The sequence below is a fragment of the Harmonia axyridis genome, chromosome 5 (genome assembly GCF_914767665.1).
Source record: "Harmonia axyridis chromosome 5, icHarAxyr1.1, whole genome shotgun sequence".
In the NCBI taxonomy this organism is placed as follows: domain Eukaryota; kingdom Metazoa; phylum Arthropoda; class Insecta; order Coleoptera; family Coccinellidae; genus Harmonia; species Harmonia axyridis.
This window is the reverse complement of record NC_059505.1, coordinates 24,872,223-24,890,775: the sequence shown is the minus strand read 5'-3', so window position 1 is coordinate 24,890,775 and position 18,553 is coordinate 24,872,223. Positions and strand designations below refer to the sequence as shown.

Sequence of the window (18,553 nt, the reverse complement as noted above, 5' to 3'; positions counted from 1 at the left end):
GTTTCGACGCTTCAAAAGTGGCGATTTCGACGTGGAAGACAAGGAGCGTTCCGGGCGGCCGCAAATCTTTGAAGATCAAGAATTGGCGACTTTGTTTGATGAAGATTCGTGTCAAACGCAAGAAGAACTTGCTGAAGCATTGGGAGTTGACCGAACAACCATTTCCAAGCGTTTGAAAGCCATGGGAATGATCCAAAAGCAAGGAAATTGGGTGCCGTACGAACTGAAGCTGAGAGACGTCGAACGGCGTTTTTTCACTTGCGAACAGCTGCTTCAGCGACATAAAAGAAAGGGTTTTCTGCATCGTATCGTGACTGGCGATGAAAAGTGGACCCGTTACGATAATCAGAAGCGAAGAAAATCATGGGGACTACCCGGCCATGCATCATCATCGACGGCCAAGCCAAATATTCATGGCGCCAAGCTCATGCTCTGTATATGGTGGGACCAGCTAGGTGTGGTTTACTATGAGCTTCTGAAACCGAATGAAAGGATCACAGGCGAGGTCTATCGACGACAATTGATGCGTTTGAGCCGCGCACTGCGAGAAAAACGGCCACAATACTCCGACAGGCACGACAAAGTTATTTAGCAACATGACAATGCTCGCCCACATGTTGCACAGCCGGTGAAAACATACTTAGAAACGCTCAAATGGGAAGTCCTACCCCACCCGCCGTATAGTCCAGACATTGCTCCGTCTGATTACCATCTCTTCAGATCGATGACGCATGGCCTGGCTGACCAGCACTTCCATTCCTAAGAGGAAGCCAAAAAATGGGTGGATGACTGGATAGAGGCCAAACCGGTCGAATTTTTTCGCAACGGGATTCGTATGTTGCCAGAAAGATGGGGAAAAGTTGTAGCTAGCGATGGCCAATACTTTCAATAATTCATTTGTAACCATTTTTTCACAATAAAGGCTCAAAATTTGAAAAAAAACGGGAAAGACTTATTCACACACCTGATAGTTATTGTTACTGATACTCTCAGTCTGATACAAGCTCTAGGGAAGGTTTATACAGAAGATCTAGTCATAAAAAAACCTCAAATCAATATTGTATAATCTGCTGAGCCGACACATTGATATTGTTTTCATGTTGGTACCCAGTAATGTAGGAATAGAAGGGAATGAAGAAGCCGATGAAGAGCTACTCATTTTGACACTCAGGATGTGGATTTCGTGAAGGTTTCTGTGAAGATTGCGTGATGAAGGACCACCCTTTCGGGAACGAGAAATAGACTGTATCGGGTTTACGTGTATATTTTGCTTGGTTACAAGGTTTACAACTGTGGTGGTGCGGCGCGTAGTTACTTAACGAGCACGTGTTGATGACTTGAAGGTTAGTTAACGAGCACGTGTCGATGACTTGAAGGTCTGGATGAGAAGGAAGTATTCTCGTACTAAGGGTGTAATTGTTGAGACAAGGGGGGTTTGCCACGTTGAGCACAGTGGCGCCACATCTTATAATCATGTTTGACCACGGTATAAATTCTATACACCGTGGCTTGACTGTACAATCTGATCTCCACAACTACATCTCCGACAAAAATGATGATGATTGGCAAGTATTATGGAACGACAAGACATATGTCTACATATCCTGTCATCAAGCTCCCACGACATAATATGACTAATCTTTATCGTCTGCGCATAGGTCATACTCAGATCACGCATGGATATCTACTAAAACGAGAACATCAACCATCATGTGAACATTGTAGTGTACCGGTAACGATTACTCACTTCATTCGTGAGTGTCCAGCATATAGCGTAAAAAGAGAAAACTTCAATATCAGATCGACTCTGAAAGATAACTTATGGAATGATTCTGAAATTAAAAAACACACTCGAATTTTGTGGAATGAAAAATAAAACTGTTATTTTTAGAGAAAACAACTTTGTAACTTCTATGTTCTATTTCTAAGATTCTAACCTGAAATTACCTCATGTTATATTTATTTTGAACTAGAGCATTCAACAAGTGAAGAGTCAACTCGTTCTACAAACTACAACATCATGACAATAATGTTTACTTTAAAATGAGGTAGACAGACTGAACCAAATTTCTGTGGATAAACCAAGCATATAAGGATTGAAGGATCATTGCATCTAATAATAAGTTGCAGCAAGACAAGAAATAAGGGTTGAAACACTTGTATTATAGGGAAAAAACTATTGAATGAAAAATATGGATAATACATAGTTCATTGTTCAAAAAAAAAGAAACAAATATTAATTCTGAGAAAGTTAATTCAATTCGAATTCTAACCATAAGATAAAATAATAAGCAATTTGATAGCTTTGAACTATAAAAAATTTGTTGACCCCTACAACATAAATGTATATTAATGTGTAATTTGAAATTTGGTCCAGTCTGAACAGGTAAAATTTCAATCAAGGAAAATATTCGTTCAGTCACGCCAACTGAACGAATGTCACGGTTTCAAATCATTTCCACCTGTTAATCTCACTGACAGAAAGAGGGCAGGAGACAGCAATCCACTTGTAACTATTACAAAAAATACTTCTCGATAAAAAATCAAGACACATCATCTTCATCATTTTACACAATTTATAAGTTAAAAACAATAGAAATATAGTATCACTTTGTAACAAAAACAAAAAAATTAACATATACACAAATTGTTGTGCTACGTTCGACATGATCCACAAGTCCATGCAAAAACATTTAATGATTTCTACAAATCTGATACCAAATAGATAAAAATTAGTAATATTCAATAGTTTATTCCGAAAAAGATGCTATACACCGCAACTAACGACGGGAGCAATATTATTCTATAGAACGAAGATAAAATATTCACTTTCACTTTTTTGATAAGCACATTATGACACTTATAAGCAAGAAAATTTAAATTTTATTGGTTTCTTCAATTTGATAGAAACTCAATATTGAAATATTTGTCTTTTTATACTCCCGAAGAGCAGTCAAAGACTTTATTTATGGAATTTGTAAAATAAAATATTTCTACAGAAAATCCACATTCGAAATGAGGTCTTATCAAAAATATACATGAGAATAAAAATGAGTGAGCCTCTACTTCTTTCACAAAACTCAAATTCTCCATTACATTTTATGTCAAACGAAGCCCAACGCAGCGCTTCACAGCTCCTAAGCAAAAGGTGCAAAAATGTCTCGGACCTATTCACATAAATATAACTGATCCCACTTGTCTTCAGAGCACATGACTAATCTTTCTTTTTCTGAAGACAAGGGATTAATCAGAAGAGTCCAAGTGACTCTCAAGGAACAAACTGCATCCAACTGCACAAAGAAGTTTACTTCTTAGGTGTGCCCCGCCGCGTTAAACCCTCAAACCTTTTGAATGTGTAGTTGATGAAAACCCAGTCTTTATAGTTGTCATTTTCTGAAGGCATAGGTGCTGAAGGAATTTCCAGTTTGACATCTGGAAAATCGTCGAAATTGCTAGTGTCATCTATGGATCGAACTTCGACAGGTATAGCAGCAGGTCTCTCCCTAATATGTTCCCAGTCTACACCACGGAAGAATGGAATTATCTTCAAATCATCCATTCCTTTTTGAGATCCTAATCTTCTGTCTGATTCACAACAGAATTTGACAATAGTTTCTTTGGCCTCTTCAGAGATGGGCACTTCAGCAGGAAAAACTAGAGTGTCTCTCCAGTTCATCACCTTCCGATAAGTATCCTGTGGATTTTCCGAGCAGAAAGGTGGATACCCGATCAACATTTCGTACATTATGACACCTAACGACCACCAATCGCAGGCCGGACCGTAACCCGTCTGTAAGAACACTTCTGGTGCAATGTAATCGGGAGTTCCAACAGTACCATAAGCCAGTGCCCGACGGTTTTTCTTCCAACTTTCAGCTCGCCTCTTGCTATCCATTGGACTCGATGAGATAATGAACTTACTAAAATCCGATGGCTTGGCTTGGCTCAGGTCCCTATAGAAATCTGTTCGGTGGCTCTTCTTCAATCCAGTGCACAGACCGAAATCTGATAGCTTAAGATGGCCCTTAGCATCTAAGAGCAGATTATCTGGCTTGATATCTCTGTGGATGAAACCAAGCTTGTGTATAGAATCGATGGCCAAGGCGGTCTCCGTTATGTAGAACTGTGTACATTCCTCGCTGAGGGTATCCTTTTTCATCAAGAGTGTCATCATGTCTCCCCCAGGGAGAAATTCCATGATCAGGTATAGATTGATAGGATCTTGAAAACTATAATACATTTTTACCACCCATTGGTGATCAGCCTCGACTAGAACATCTCTTTCGGCTCCGACATGCGCCACCTGCTCCTTTTCCAACATATCGGCCCTACGCAGGATCTTCATAGCGTATACGTGTCCCGTATCCTTCTTCTGGACCAGGCGCACTTCTCCGAAGGCGCCTCTGCCGATGACCTTGAGGGGCTCGAAGTCCTCCACGCCCAGCCTACTCCTCTTCAGCCTCAAGAATTCGGTTTCTTTTATGGCGTGGGCAGTGCGCTTCTCCCGCCTCTGGTCCTCGGATAGGTTCTCATCTTTGAGGGTTTCTTCTAGCTTCGCCAATCTCTGTTTTCGCTCCAAATGCTGGGCAATAAGATTAGTGTAATAATTCTCCAAGGTCACCTTTGCTTTGGTGGCCTTGTCCAGTGTATGGACACTGAATCGGATGGTGTTCTCCGTTGCGGTCATATCCAAGACCCCTATAGTAACAGTTTGTTTGTTGACCGACTGCGGTCCGAGCTTGGAGATCCAGCGCAAAAACCGGCACGCAGAGGCCTGCGGAGACTGCTTGCAAGCCGGGGGCGTCTGCAGAACCGACAGCCCGTCGGAGCCGGGCAAGGGCCTGTATCGGCTGTAGGGAGACATCGGGGGGATTGGGCACTATCACATCACACAACCACAACGCACACAGAACAACGTGGGGCACCACTACTGTGTGTACGAGACGAGCGGACGTCTCAGGAACGCACCGGACCCGGTATATCACTGAAATAGAACTCTCTGGCGACCACGCGTCGACGGCTCCGTCACCTGTTGCTGCACTAGGTGAAAACGAGACGGTATACGACGACTGCGCTACGTCGAGACCCTTTCGCTAGCGTAAATGGACTATTTAGTCAGATGTTAGAAGTTTGAATTAAGAAACCCGAAGATATAGCATTGTTTTTGATTTCTTTCAGGAGAGTAAGTTTTTTTTCAATTTTTTATTTCATTTCTTTGTATATTATTATGTTATATTTCAAACTAAAGAAAATAAATACTTTCAGAATCAAGACATCAAATCGTCTATTTCTTCGATTATAAAAATAAGAATTGATAATATCCTCATAAATATATATGATGAATTGCGACAAACTTCTTGGGTACTTACTGTGATTACATAGAATTGCTCATAGATTCGACCTGCTCATCTTTTCTTCATCCTTTGATTATATAGAATTTTTCTATTAGTTTTTTATTCATATACCTCACCTACCTATGTCTTCACTTATTTATTCGTATATTTATTTGTTTGTTTATTTCTATACCTATTCTTTGTATATATTTTATTTCTCCACTGTAGTTTTAGTTACATTGTCCATTCTTGTTATTCTCTGTATATGTGTAGATGTGAATATTTCATTTATACACCTGTTTATTTTTGTGATTTAGTCGATGTAAAGCTACACATGCGAATATGCTTCCACATACAAGGGCAGTCCAAGCCTTAAATTTTGGGGGGGGTTGTCACCGTTATGGGCTTCCAGTTTTTTGATGGGACCATTTCGTACATTGTCAGCTTGAAACGCATATTGAGTGTTAGGTGGTTCCATTTTGGAGGGTTTCATGACCCCCTTGACCCTCTGGGACGGCGCTTGTTCACATACCTCCATTAGTATATTTCGTACTGATCGCCCGGCTAATAACCATGGCAGTCGAAGCCGTACCATCAAAACATAAAATAATAATAAAATTGAGTAACTCAACAATAAAATATCAACATACACTGTGTCCGTGAAGTATGGAACAAATTCATTTTTAGCTAAACAGACCATTTTAAGAAATAATCCTAAACACGTCGGTTTTTGATTTTAATTCACCGTATTTTAAAATAATAATATAAAATACAGGGTGACTTGTTATCGAGTAATGACGTCACCGTCATTTTTTTGATGGAACACCCCCATGTTGTCTCAATTTTCCGATTGCTCTAGCTGAGCTGATTCCAAAAATGTATCACATGTTGATTCCAATTGGTACAGGGTGGACAAAAATTGAATAGCTTGGGTGTGCTCATAAAGTAACGCGTAAAATTCTTTATTAGTTGAATTAACAATATTCTCAAAAATACTTATTGTCTAGCGGCAATTGGTTTGAATGCAACACCCTGTAGATTGTTACATTTTTAGATCAATAAAAATGAGCTGTTTCCAAACATGTTTGGTACTTGTGGTCTAGCGGACAGAATATGAAAGAAATTATTTCTCATCAATTTAAAAAAAAACAAATTCGTCTAGTTTTTTGTGAATTGTTGTGAATAGTTTTTGTGAATTATCTGTTTATTGCTGCTAGACAATAAGTATTTTTGATAATATTGGTTAATTTAACTAATGAAGAATGTTACGCGTTCCTTAATGAGCACACAAAAAACTATTGTATTTTTGTCCAGCCTGTACCAATTGGAATCAACATGTGATACATTTTTGGAATCAGCTCAGCTAGAATAATCAGAAAATTGAGACAAAATGGGGGTGTTCCATTAAAAAAATGACGGTGACGTCATTACTCGATAGCAATTCACCCTGTATATTAGATTATTATTTAATTATTAAATAATTAATTCAAATAAAAAATCGACGTGTTCAGGATTATTTCTCAAAATGGTCTGTTTAGCTAAAAATGAATTTGTTCCATACTTTACGGACACAGTGTATAATGAAACAATGACACTCTCTCAACCAATACACAGTGCGACACCTAGGGGTAAAGAGGTGACAATATTAGTGTGTAGTAAGCTCAACAACAGTATTTTTTTTCTTGTTTATTAGGATGTTATAAATTATGTACGTATAAATAATTTATGTAGCCGTTCTCTTGTTAACATTATCCTAAGATTTCATGTATCATCTCGCTGATGTTACGTTTCCTGTAGTTAATTCAGAATCTTCGATTTCTGAGAATTTACATTGTTCACTTGTCCGGCATGAGAAGCAGAAATGAAAATGAACATCCGTATACCAGACGAAGGAAGTTGAATTCAATCAACTGAATCCATTGCTAATAAGTTGGTATAAGAACGGAGAAAATTTGAATTCGTTAAATAGAAAGAAAATTTCTCCTGAAGTTCTCCTTCAGGTCGAACTGAAAGTTTCTGCCTATTATATTTCATGAATACCTAATACAGACCGTATCCTCCTTGACGAAGGATTGCGGTCAATTCCATCCCTGTCGACTTCAAATACTGAAAATAGTTACGCGTGCTGCTGGCTAACAAGCCATCATTCAATCAACTCGAAGGATGAAGGACGAAGGAAACTTCGTAACGCCTAATTCAATTGCTCTGCACTTACAAACTCTGCGAAAACTCACTGCCAGCTGGCTCAGCCATACAGCTTATTTTATCTTGAATGGAGATAAAAAGTATTTATATTAGGGGTATATCATTTTCTTGCTGGATTCGCCGTGATGTGGGCTGGTTAATTTCACTAATTCTAGAAAATGTTCTCGATTCATATTTATTGAACTCAGTATAATAAATAAACTTTTTTTTTAATTTTGTTCCTTCACACTGAATATGCACAATCGTTTATCATTTTATTTGTACCGGGTGGGCAAATAAGCGAGGTAAGCGGCTATATCTCAGGATCCACTCATCGTAGAGACTTGCGGTAAAAATTTTTAACAATAAAGTGTACAAGAAAACACACTGGAAATTGTTTTGAAGTTCATACCTCTACCACTAGGGGCGTAATAGCTATCATCGAGTAGAAAAATGAATTTTACTCGAAAATGTTTCATATGGAGGTGAAGAAAAAATATCATCACTGTAATCCTTGGAAAATTCTCTATCTTTTTGAATTGTCACTTTCGATTTTACGACTTCAAATAAGGGTAGATGAAAGGGAGAAATCTGACTGATTGAAGTGCCTGTAACTTCAGTTTGGCACAACATTTTTGAGCAAATTAGACCTCATCTGAAAGATAATATCTTGTTGATTGAGGACAAAATATACTCATGATAAATTTGTTTTTGCTGCTTTCGATAGGGGGCGCTAAGTCATAAGTTCATTGTTCTGTTCATCTCATCAAATTTGTATGGAAAACCCAAAAGGTCGCAAATCGATAGCTTCAGGCGTTCTGGAGTTATGGCCGAAAAAAGATATTCTTCAACTGATGCACTGAAAAACTAAATTGTGTCTCCTTTCGGCCATAACTCCAGAACGCCTTAAGCTATCGCTTTTCGACCTTCTGGTTTTTTCATACAAATTTGATGGGATTTCTGTTTTTGTCAGAATCTAAAGACACAATTTGGTTTTTCACAGTGCATCAGTTGAAGAATATCTTCTTTCGGCCATAACTCCAGAAAGCCTGAAACTATCGCTTTGCGACCTTCAGATTTTTCCATGCAAATTTGATGTAACTTCTGTTTCTGTTAAGAAAATCCTATCATTACATTTGAAATTTCGGAGTGAAATAAACAAAACAATGAACTTATGACTTAGCGTCCCCTATCGAAAGCAGCACAAACAAATTTATCATGAGTATATTTTGTCCTCAATCCACAAGATATTATTTTTCAGACGAGATCTAATTTTCTCAAAAATGTTGAGCCAAACTGAAGGTACAGGCACTTCAATCAGTCAGATTTCTCCCTTTCATCTACCCTTATTTGAAGTCGTAAAATCGAAAGTTACAATTCAAAAAGATAGAGAATTTTCCAAGGATTACAGTGATGATATTTTTTCTTCACCTTCATATGAAACAATTTCGAGTAAAATCCATTTTTCTACTCGACGAGAGCTATTATGCCCCCTAGCGGTAGAGGTATGAACTTCAAAACAATTTTCAGTGTGTTTTTCTGTACACTTTAGTGACAAAATTTTTTACCGCAAGTCTCTACGATGAGTGGATTCTGAGATATAGCCGCTTACCTCGCTTATTTGCCCATCCTGTACATTGCATGCGTCATCTTGGTCGAGTTGGTTGATGACTTTGTGTTGCAATTTCACTGTTATTTCAGGAATATTAATGTTATTGAATTCAATTTACCTTATTGACAATATGCTAGGAAATCTAACAAGAGATCAGATATAATATGGAACGAAGTTAAATATAGAATGGCAGGAAATGGATGGTAGCATCTCACAGACAAATGAATCTGTGATAATGCGTGATTCTTAGATATCTTATGAAACTTTTCAGGTAGAATTGAGAAGTTCAGATGTTGGAAGCAAACCCCTACTTGATACCGCATGGAACTTTTCAGCTGTAGTTAATACAAAGTTTCTTGAAGCTTGAAGTAGTCCATAAAAACGCTTTATCAGATGTGATATCGCGACCGTCATAAACTATAGTGGTGCCCTTCTCAAACCTTAAATTTGAAAATAATATTTATGTGTATATACCGACTATAATTTCAATTCTTTCAGAAAATGCGGGACGTAAATAGCTTTTGTTGTCACATCCTTAATGATGCTGTGTCATTTCACTTTGCTATAATTTAATTATTCTATATTCTCTACCTGTAATATACTAGCATGGAACATTATCAACGACGATAAATTGATCGTTGCATAAAATTATAAGCGCACGGAAGTGTTTGAGATGAATGATGTTTTGTCTGAAAATAAGACAAAGTAGGGTAGAAGGTGTTTAATTTTTAACGTCAAATTGGCAGCTACGTTGCCAGATTGAAAAAGGCGTTTATTTTATTTATCCATTATTATAAGGGGACTCTTATTTCCAGTAATGAACGCTGAGGACTGTATGATAATTATATACATATTACAATCATTCAATTCTTAAAAAAAAGAAATATTCATTTCAGAAAATGTATTAGAATATTTTTCTCGCTTAGTTCGCAGAGTTACGAAGGAAAGAACTAAGCAAAGAAAACTTTCACTTGGGCTCCATCTGATTTGGAAAAAAGATACATAAGGATTTTACCTACATAGATAAATCACTTTTTAGTTTAGTAAATTATATAAGTGAATCAATTATTATGATTTTTAAAGATGAACAATATCGTTATTTCGCTCCAAGGCAGTGTGAATATTCTGAACAAGATAGTAAAGCTATATCGTCCAATGATACAAAGCTCTTCCTAATGATGAAAAATAGTTGTTATCAAATTGAAAATTTTCCATGAAACTTAAATCTCAATTTAAATCAAGTGTTAAGATCTATGGTTACCATCATAGTGAACCACAGAATAAGAATATTAAATAAAAATCTGTTACAAGAAGTGTATTTTGACATGCACCAATTATTTACTCATGCGTAATATGCAGATTTGATTTTTGTTTATGATTTTTGTAACGGAAATGGAAATTAAGCCAAAATGGAATAACAAAGACGATTTCTCAACCGACGTCAACCAAATAAATGTACTTTTGGTCAAGTATTCCCTTATTCTAAAGAACATGGGCAATATCCTAGTAAGGCAGAGCACATTGATAGGCCTACTCAAAATGAAATTTCCAATCAAATTGTTGAACGGGTGTAGGAGGAACCGTCTATTAGTACTCGTCGAATTAGTTCCGAATTAGGAATTTGAGGTTGAAATTAGTAGAGTAGTAGAGTAGAGAACACCTAGTTGAAAGAATTTTCGAGGAATGTTATATCTTAAAGCAAAATCAATCCCTCATCAGAAGGTCAATTGGGAAATTAATAATAAGGTCGCGAATATGTATTCAAAGAAGTGGAAATCATTTCGACCATTCTATGTAAATTTTGTGTTAATCTTTAATTTAGGCTTTCATAATATGTCTCGAAAGTTTATTCAGTATTAGTTGTTGTAGATTTTTTGGTTTACGAAGGTACGTATAAAGATATTTTCTGGATTAAATGATTTTATACATCAGACTATGAATGTTTAAAAATGAATTTCGAATTTGGAAAAACTACTTTAGAACTCAGGAAGAGCTTTGTATCATTGAACGATACAGCTTAGCTATCTAGTTCAGAGTATTATCACTGCCTTGGAGCGAAATAACGATATTGTTCACCTTTGAAAATATTTTCTAGGAGAATTGGACGTGTGCCAAAAAAAAAAAAAAACACTCCAGTAATGCAAACTTATGGTGGAATCTTAAGCAATTAGCGAATTTCTGAATGTCCAGGGTGTTTTTTCAACCTGCAAATTTGATCAGAACTTATCATAATTTCCACCCTGTATTTTTAAAGAAGTGTTGGAATTATTGAAAGTAGACAATGATATTGTTCTACACTGAAAATTTCATCAATATTGATCGAGCCATACCAAAGTTATGAATAAAAGAAAAATCGGTCGAATCTGACGAATCACCCTGTAGACTCTCAATTAAGCACCCCCAACCATAAACCAAACATCGTTTCGAAACTGCCTTGACTAGTGTAAACTTCTCCTAAAATCTGACGGTCTCCTCCAGAATCACCCTGTATACACGGATGGCAGTAAATTTAGCGAAAGTGTTGGTGACGCTTTCTATATCCCGATAAGAATGGAGGTGTTCAGATACCAAATTTCTGAATACTGTAGTAATTCACGGCAGAGGCTGTTTCCATAGAAAAGGCACTTCAGTGGTATTTCGATAATGGAATTCCCGAGGCTGTTATATTTTCCGACTCCAGATCGGTCTTGGAGAACATTAATAATACGCGATCAGCTTACTTTAGTCACGCAATTGTTTGTGAAATTAAACACCTACTCTTCAAACTATCGCTTAATTCAAGTAAGATAGTATCAGATTAAGGCACACTTTGGAATCAGTGGCAACAAAACTGGTTAAAGTTAGACTTTGAGATTTGAATGTGGATGAACTACTCAGTAACTTTCATTGCACGAAGGTGAAATCTATATACTTCAGTAATTCAAGAGCAATGGAGCATATCTTCCAATATCTAAGAACAGAAACCGCAAAACAGATTCAGCATAATAAATGTATAAGAAAATAATAAATACCCAGGCATATTGAAATCCTTCACATGTGTAGAGACTTAAAGAGGGCTATATAAGTATAAACTAACATTGGTTTTGAAATTGTAGAACAGGCCAATGTGTAATTAAATATCTTTTTTTTAGTTGACTTTTTCGAAAATAGTTACTTTCTATATCTTCAGTTCATTTTCCTAATGTTTCTCGATGCTACTCAATGATTTTATTATTATTCTGAACTTTTCTTGAACCGTTAAATACCAACAAAAGTTGAGAAAATAATATGCAAAATATAAATTTCCTGACTTTCTTGTCCGGGAATGTTGATTATAAATATAAATTGAAAACTGGGCCCATACAGTCCAAATTCTTTTTTTCTAATATTTTCTGATGTTTTATGAATAAGAATAGAAAAAATATGATGATAGCATGCTGAAATTTTCAAAGATTGCTGATGGAAAGCTCACTTACCTCTAGCTCTTGGTTTTGTCAGCAATTTACTGACAATAGAATCATAGGCTGATTCATCTGCAACCCCAGAATCCTTCACCAATTTCTCTTTGATCGCAATGCAAATGTTGTACTCTGCCAAAAGGTCTTCTAGTTCTTCGAAAGCCTAGAAAGAAATCAAGGAAGAGTTCAACAGTTTTCACACCAAAAAATGCTAGTTTGTAAACCCCATCCACATCAAGAAAATTTGAGATAGAATCATAAAATCATCAGAAACATTATCCTCAGTACAAAAATATGCTTCATGTATCAATACTTCTTTCGTTTCAGTTATTTAACTACATCAATACATGTTTGTTTAAATTTTGAGATCACTTCCAAAGATATCCCGACATTAATGCCCGCCACTCACGAAGCGTTTCTTCCAGCGTTTGGTAGCAAGCGTCGAAGAGATTCCAGTCGGGCAGTCAAGTTCATACTCTGATTTACAGTCGTACGGCTGTGTCCCGAGCTGTCTGACTGGAATCTCTTCGACGCTTGCTACCAAACGCTGGAAGAAACGCTTCGTGAGTGGCGGGCATAAAAGTCCCTGAATTCGAGACTTTTAAATCAATACAAATGTCGATATTTTATAATAGTATATTATTCAACGAGTGGTAATGTAGGTCATAACTCACGCAGATGAAGTTTGCAACACGAGCCGCAGGCGATTGCTGTAATTCATCAAGTGGGTTATGACCATTACAGCAAGTTGAATACTATACTTTATCTACGACTATAACCATAAATATGTTCTAAGAAACAAGTACACAGAAGAACTTTATTGACAATCCTCAATAGTTACCAATAACAATGCTCTATAAATTTCAGTTGTAATAACTCACTTTGTTTATTGATACAATTGAGTGTGAATTTTGAACAACCAGTAAACCAGTCTTCTTAGTTTCTCCGATTGACGTTTAAGAAGCGCACGTAAATTTAAGAAATTCTCTATATTGATTCTATTATTCATGTTGAGTGTGCTTCTTAGGATGGAGCGGAAAGTCCATAGGGGTGATGCTTTATATTTAGTGCTAAGTTCCCTAAAATATACGAAAACAACATTCTCTGTAAACGACTCTTACCAATCTTGAAAATGTTTGTGAACACCTATATATTTTTTTTATTTTTCTGGCAAGAAATTTTGAATGGTAACATTAGCTACTTGTTTTCTGGAGTAGTACCTATATAATATTTTATCTCCACTATCTGAATTAATCTTTTTCAGCAAAACATTCACAATAATTAGGTATCAACTTCATTTGAAAACGTCAAAATTATTGAAATGATATTCCTCCCCTCAATAACAATTATGGAATGTTCCCTTTCGTCCAATCGAATAGAACCAGTGAAGTATTGAAGCACAGATCCATCTTTTCTGATTTATTGTAGTGATTTATAATAGTGATTTATAATAGTGAGTTATTCTAACTCACGCTGTTTGTTAATAGATACTATTAATAACTCAAAAGCAGTTGGATAATGAATAAATAATTCAATAGGAGTAGATGAAATAGATTAAATGAAATATAACATTTAACACATGGCTTGTGTCATGATAAAGTTTGACAGGAATATTCAAACTTACAGGAATATAATTGGAAATGAAATTTCAGCTCATACAATTAAAATTATTAGGTTACAGACGTTCTCCAAATCACCAGTAAATTAATAATCTGTTGAATCATCTTTCATACTCAATTTGTGGAATACCTACACCTGGAATTTCAGAGCAAGACAGATTATTATTTGTTATTTCATTCTCAAAGGAATCACACAACAAGGAGTACATAATATATCAACATCGCTTAGAGATTACTGAATTTCAAAATAGAAATATAGAAGCCCTTAGTATGGAATTTGTGCCACAATCTGTATTTATTAGTATTCTCAACTTTCGAACACCACGGTCATGTATAATATTCCGTATACGTGTCATGATGGACAAATGAGATACAAAGAAGTGCCGTAGGGAATAAAAATGGCGCCTAACTGTGTCATTTGTTCTAGTGGGATAAGCCGTTCAACTGATTATTTAACGTGTACAAAAAATACTTTCCATTTGTATCAAGGTATGGAAAGCCAGGAGTATGAAAATATGAAAAAAATTGGTCAATTAAAGATATGGAAGTGCTTCCTGTGTAAACACCTAGTATAACCTCAAAAAGTTCTGAAAACAATCTGCTGGAGGATTTGATAATAATAATAACAATCTTTATTTCAAAGCACTCCACATGAAAAACTTAAAGAGAAACGAAATATCGCCAAAAGATACATGGTCTTAGTTATCTACACCATAATCCTTTATCTACACCATAATCCTTTATCTACACCATAATCCTTTAGCAAATTTGGTTCCATATCAACCAAGATTCTGTGAAATTCCTTTTTAAATAGTTTGTGATTTTCTATTATCTGTATATTGGGTGGTAAATTAATGTAGAGTTTTATGCATCTATATTCCAATTGTTTCTGTGAGGTGGTCAATCTACATTTTGGATATTTATATTCTTGTGTTTTTGTCTCGTATCTTGACTTACTGTACTTGTATTCACTCAATAGTTCTATGTTTCTATGGAAAAATAAAAGACATTCTTGAATATAGATGGCGTATATTGTTAGCATTTTATGTCTTCGGAAGATTCCTCTGCATGTTTCATTGAACTTCATATTATATAATATCCTCACGGTTTTTTTTTTGTATAACAAATAATGACGAAATATTCCCACAACCATAGAAACACAAGCCAAACCGAAGTTTAGATTCTATAGTTGCACGGTACACTGTTTTCAATGCACTTCTACTCAGATATCTTGATATTATTCTGAAGGCATAAACTGATGATCCTAGCTTTCCCTCCTGGTTTGCTATGTGATATTTCCAGTTCAATTCTTCATCAATGTGGACTCATGAAAATTCAGAAAATGGTGTTAATTTTGACTCTCCACTACCAATCATTATTTTTCCTGAGCTTTCTATACCAGAGTTTTTAGGACTGAATAGAGTTATTTTTGTTTTGGTCTTATTCAGAATCAAGTTATTTATTATCTTTCAGCCATTCCTCAGTGTGCATCATTATTGTATTGACTAATTTTTTTAGATCAGGCCATATAGACTGCACTGCCAGAAGGTTAGTATCATCAACAATGATTTCATTGATGTCGACGATTATCGAGTCAACAATAAGAGATAATTTGAGAGTATATCGGGTGTCCCAAGGTGAGCGGCCTATTAGATTATTATGGAAACTATTGATGGTAAAGATTTCAAATTTTGTGGATAGATATTTGGCCATGTAAGGTAAATTTTTTAAATAATTTCACATTTCCAGTGTTGCCGGATGTACAACAATTTGGCAACAACTTTGTTATTTTAAATGGAACATCCGGTATTTCTATTTTTTTATGATACTCCATAAAATATTAAATCTATTCACTCTAAATTTTCCATCCCTATCTTTAACCGTTTTTGAGTTATTGATTATTTTTCGAAATTTTAGATCATTTTGGCGTATTACGAAAATGACTCTAGTTTGCTCAATATTTGAGATTCAAGTCAGAAATTTTGCAAGTCGTTAGATATTGATTTGATCTGTGTAACTGCTTTTGAATTATGGTTGTCAATAATACAGGACGGACCAAAAAAAATCATCATTTGCCAAGTTACAAAATTGTAAAAGAGTCTATTTTTTTCAAATTAGACACCTAGTTTATTTTTCAATTTTTGGAATCAGTACAACACACTCTACAATTTTTCTATTTACGTCCCTATACCTATCTCCACTGGATTCCGAGTTATATGCGTTATATGTGTATATCTTTCTTGAGCCATTATTTATAGAAAAACCTCGGAACAAAACACCTGTTAGGCAATAATTGTTTATTTTGACATTTATGGATTGAACTGATTCATTGATATATCGATCTATGAACGACATAGAGAAAATAACAATACAAAAGAAATTAACGCTTATTGAATCAATGTGAAATCTAATAAACGCATATAACTCGGAATCCAGTTGAGATAGGTATAGGGACGTGAATAGAAAAATTGTAGAGTGTGTTGTCCTGATTCCAAAAATTGAAAAATAAACTAGGTGTCCAATTTGAAAAAATAGACTTTTTTACAATTTTGGAACTTGGCAAATGATGATTTTTTTCGGTCCGTCCTGTATTATTGACAACCATAATTCAAAAGCAGTTACACAGATCAAATCAATATCTAACGACTTGCAAAATTTCAGACATAAATCTCAAATATTGAGCGAACTAGAGTCATTTTCGTAATACGCCAAAATGATCTAAAATTTCGAAAAATAATTAATAACTCAAAAACCGTTAAAGATAGGGATGGAAAATTTAGAGTGAATAGATTTAATATTTTATGGAGTATCATAAAAAAATAAAAATACCGGATATTCCATTTAAAATAACAAAGTTGTTGCCAAATTGTTGTACATCCGGCAACACTGGAAATGTGAAATTATTTTAAAAATGTACCTTAGATGGCCAAATATCTATCCACAAAATTTGAAATCTTTACCATCAATAGTTTCCATAATAATCTAATAGGCCACTCACCTTGGGACACCCGATATATCGATGAGTTGAATGAAAAAATTCACTCAAAAGGGAAAAATTTCAACTTAAATCAATAGTGCAATAACTAGAACCTCAAATGATAACACCTTTTCCTTCCAAAACAAGAAAATGTATGCCTGATGTCGATTCTTAACCCGAAAATAAAAATGAGAATGCTGAAAAAAAAGTGCTGGTCTTAGATTGTCATTGAACTATCTAGTAATAGCAGAGCCAATATTCGTGAAAAAGAAAAAAATTATCACCCGGAAAATCCGACTCTGATGGTTTTGTGCAAGTAATTCATAAAAAGAGGAAGCAAACTAGAAGGAATCGAGGTTTGGTTGGAACCGGAAAAACAGAGAAAATCAAAGCAATTAGACAGTATTCTCATGCTCATATCAGTAATTTAGATCCTCTTGTCACAGAAAAAAAAAAATTGATCATCTGAAGACAAATTATTTTGAGGATGTGATTTGTAACAAGATTCAGGCAAATCGTCCCGAGGAGTAGTCCTCTTTCAAAGTTACAGTGTCATCAACATCATTCGAGAAACTGAAAAACCCCAATTTATGGCCCGAGGGGACGAAAATCAATAATTTTTCATTTCATCCTCTAAAAATTCGCTCACCTACAGGCATAAACCCCAAGAGCAAGGAAAAAAGGTAAAATGAATCCATTCGAACGTACAGTCTTCAAGCAAAAACTATTCACGTTTGGATTATTTTATGAACAAACTAAATCAGTTCTGTAACATGCTACATTGCAAATATATTCAACTTAACAAGAAAGTTGACGAATATCTGGTCGTACTCCAATGCGTATCTTCGTGCATATGTACCCGATACTTTGAAACTGTCTAATCATTTCTTTTTTCTGGTTTCTTTGAACGTATATCGATAATTATCGCTGCGAAATTGTTATAATTGTTTTTCTCTATTTTATTCATAAAACCCTGAAAAAAAGAGGTAAGTTGTATATTTTTCTTATCGTCACTTGTATATTATTTGATTGTTGTATACGTAATATATATGAAAAGTTTTGATATTCAGATTTAATCTGACAAAGCAATGCATGCGCCATTTTAACATTCCATCATTTTATGTGAAATGAAAATTTTTATTCCTTATTTAAATATAACTTATTACAATCAAATATTTTTTAATACCTATTATTGATGTTCAAATGTTACTTCGTTTTAACTATCGTGATTTTTTATCTTAAATAAAGCATAATAAGTTATAACTCAGTTTATGAGTATTTTCACAAAACTTTTATGTGGAGAATGTTTTTCGTACCTATTATTTTTTTTACATCTTTCGTTTGTTACATTTTTGAAAGAGATCTTTTCTGAAACAATCTACATATGATTG

General features: G+C 35.2%; 2 protein-coding genes across 3 annotated transcripts in view; both read right to left on the bottom strand.

Annotated features, from left to right (window-relative positions):
* The window catches only part of LOC123681202 (metabotropic glutamate receptor 2-like), a 393,937-nt gene that overhangs the window by 49,778 nt on the left and 325,606 nt on the right, over positions 1 to 18,553 (bottom strand). For both annotated transcript variants that reach the window (XM_045619452.1, XM_045619454.1), the window contains one exon: positions 12,585 to 12,729. In XM_045619452.1, coding sequence (XP_045475408.1) covers positions 12,585 to 12,729 — 145 coding nt within the window. The remainder of the gene's footprint in view (positions 1 to 12,584; positions 12,730 to 18,553) is intronic.
* LOC123681204 (serine/threonine-protein kinase tricornered-like) lies at positions 2,414 to 5,103 on the bottom strand. Its single transcript, XM_045619456.1, has one exon. The coding sequence runs from the start codon at positions 4,862 to 4,864 to the stop codon at positions 3,305 to 3,307; it is 1,560 nt and encodes a 519-aa protein (XP_045475412.1). The 5' UTR covers positions 4,865 to 5,103; the 3' UTR covers positions 2,414 to 3,304.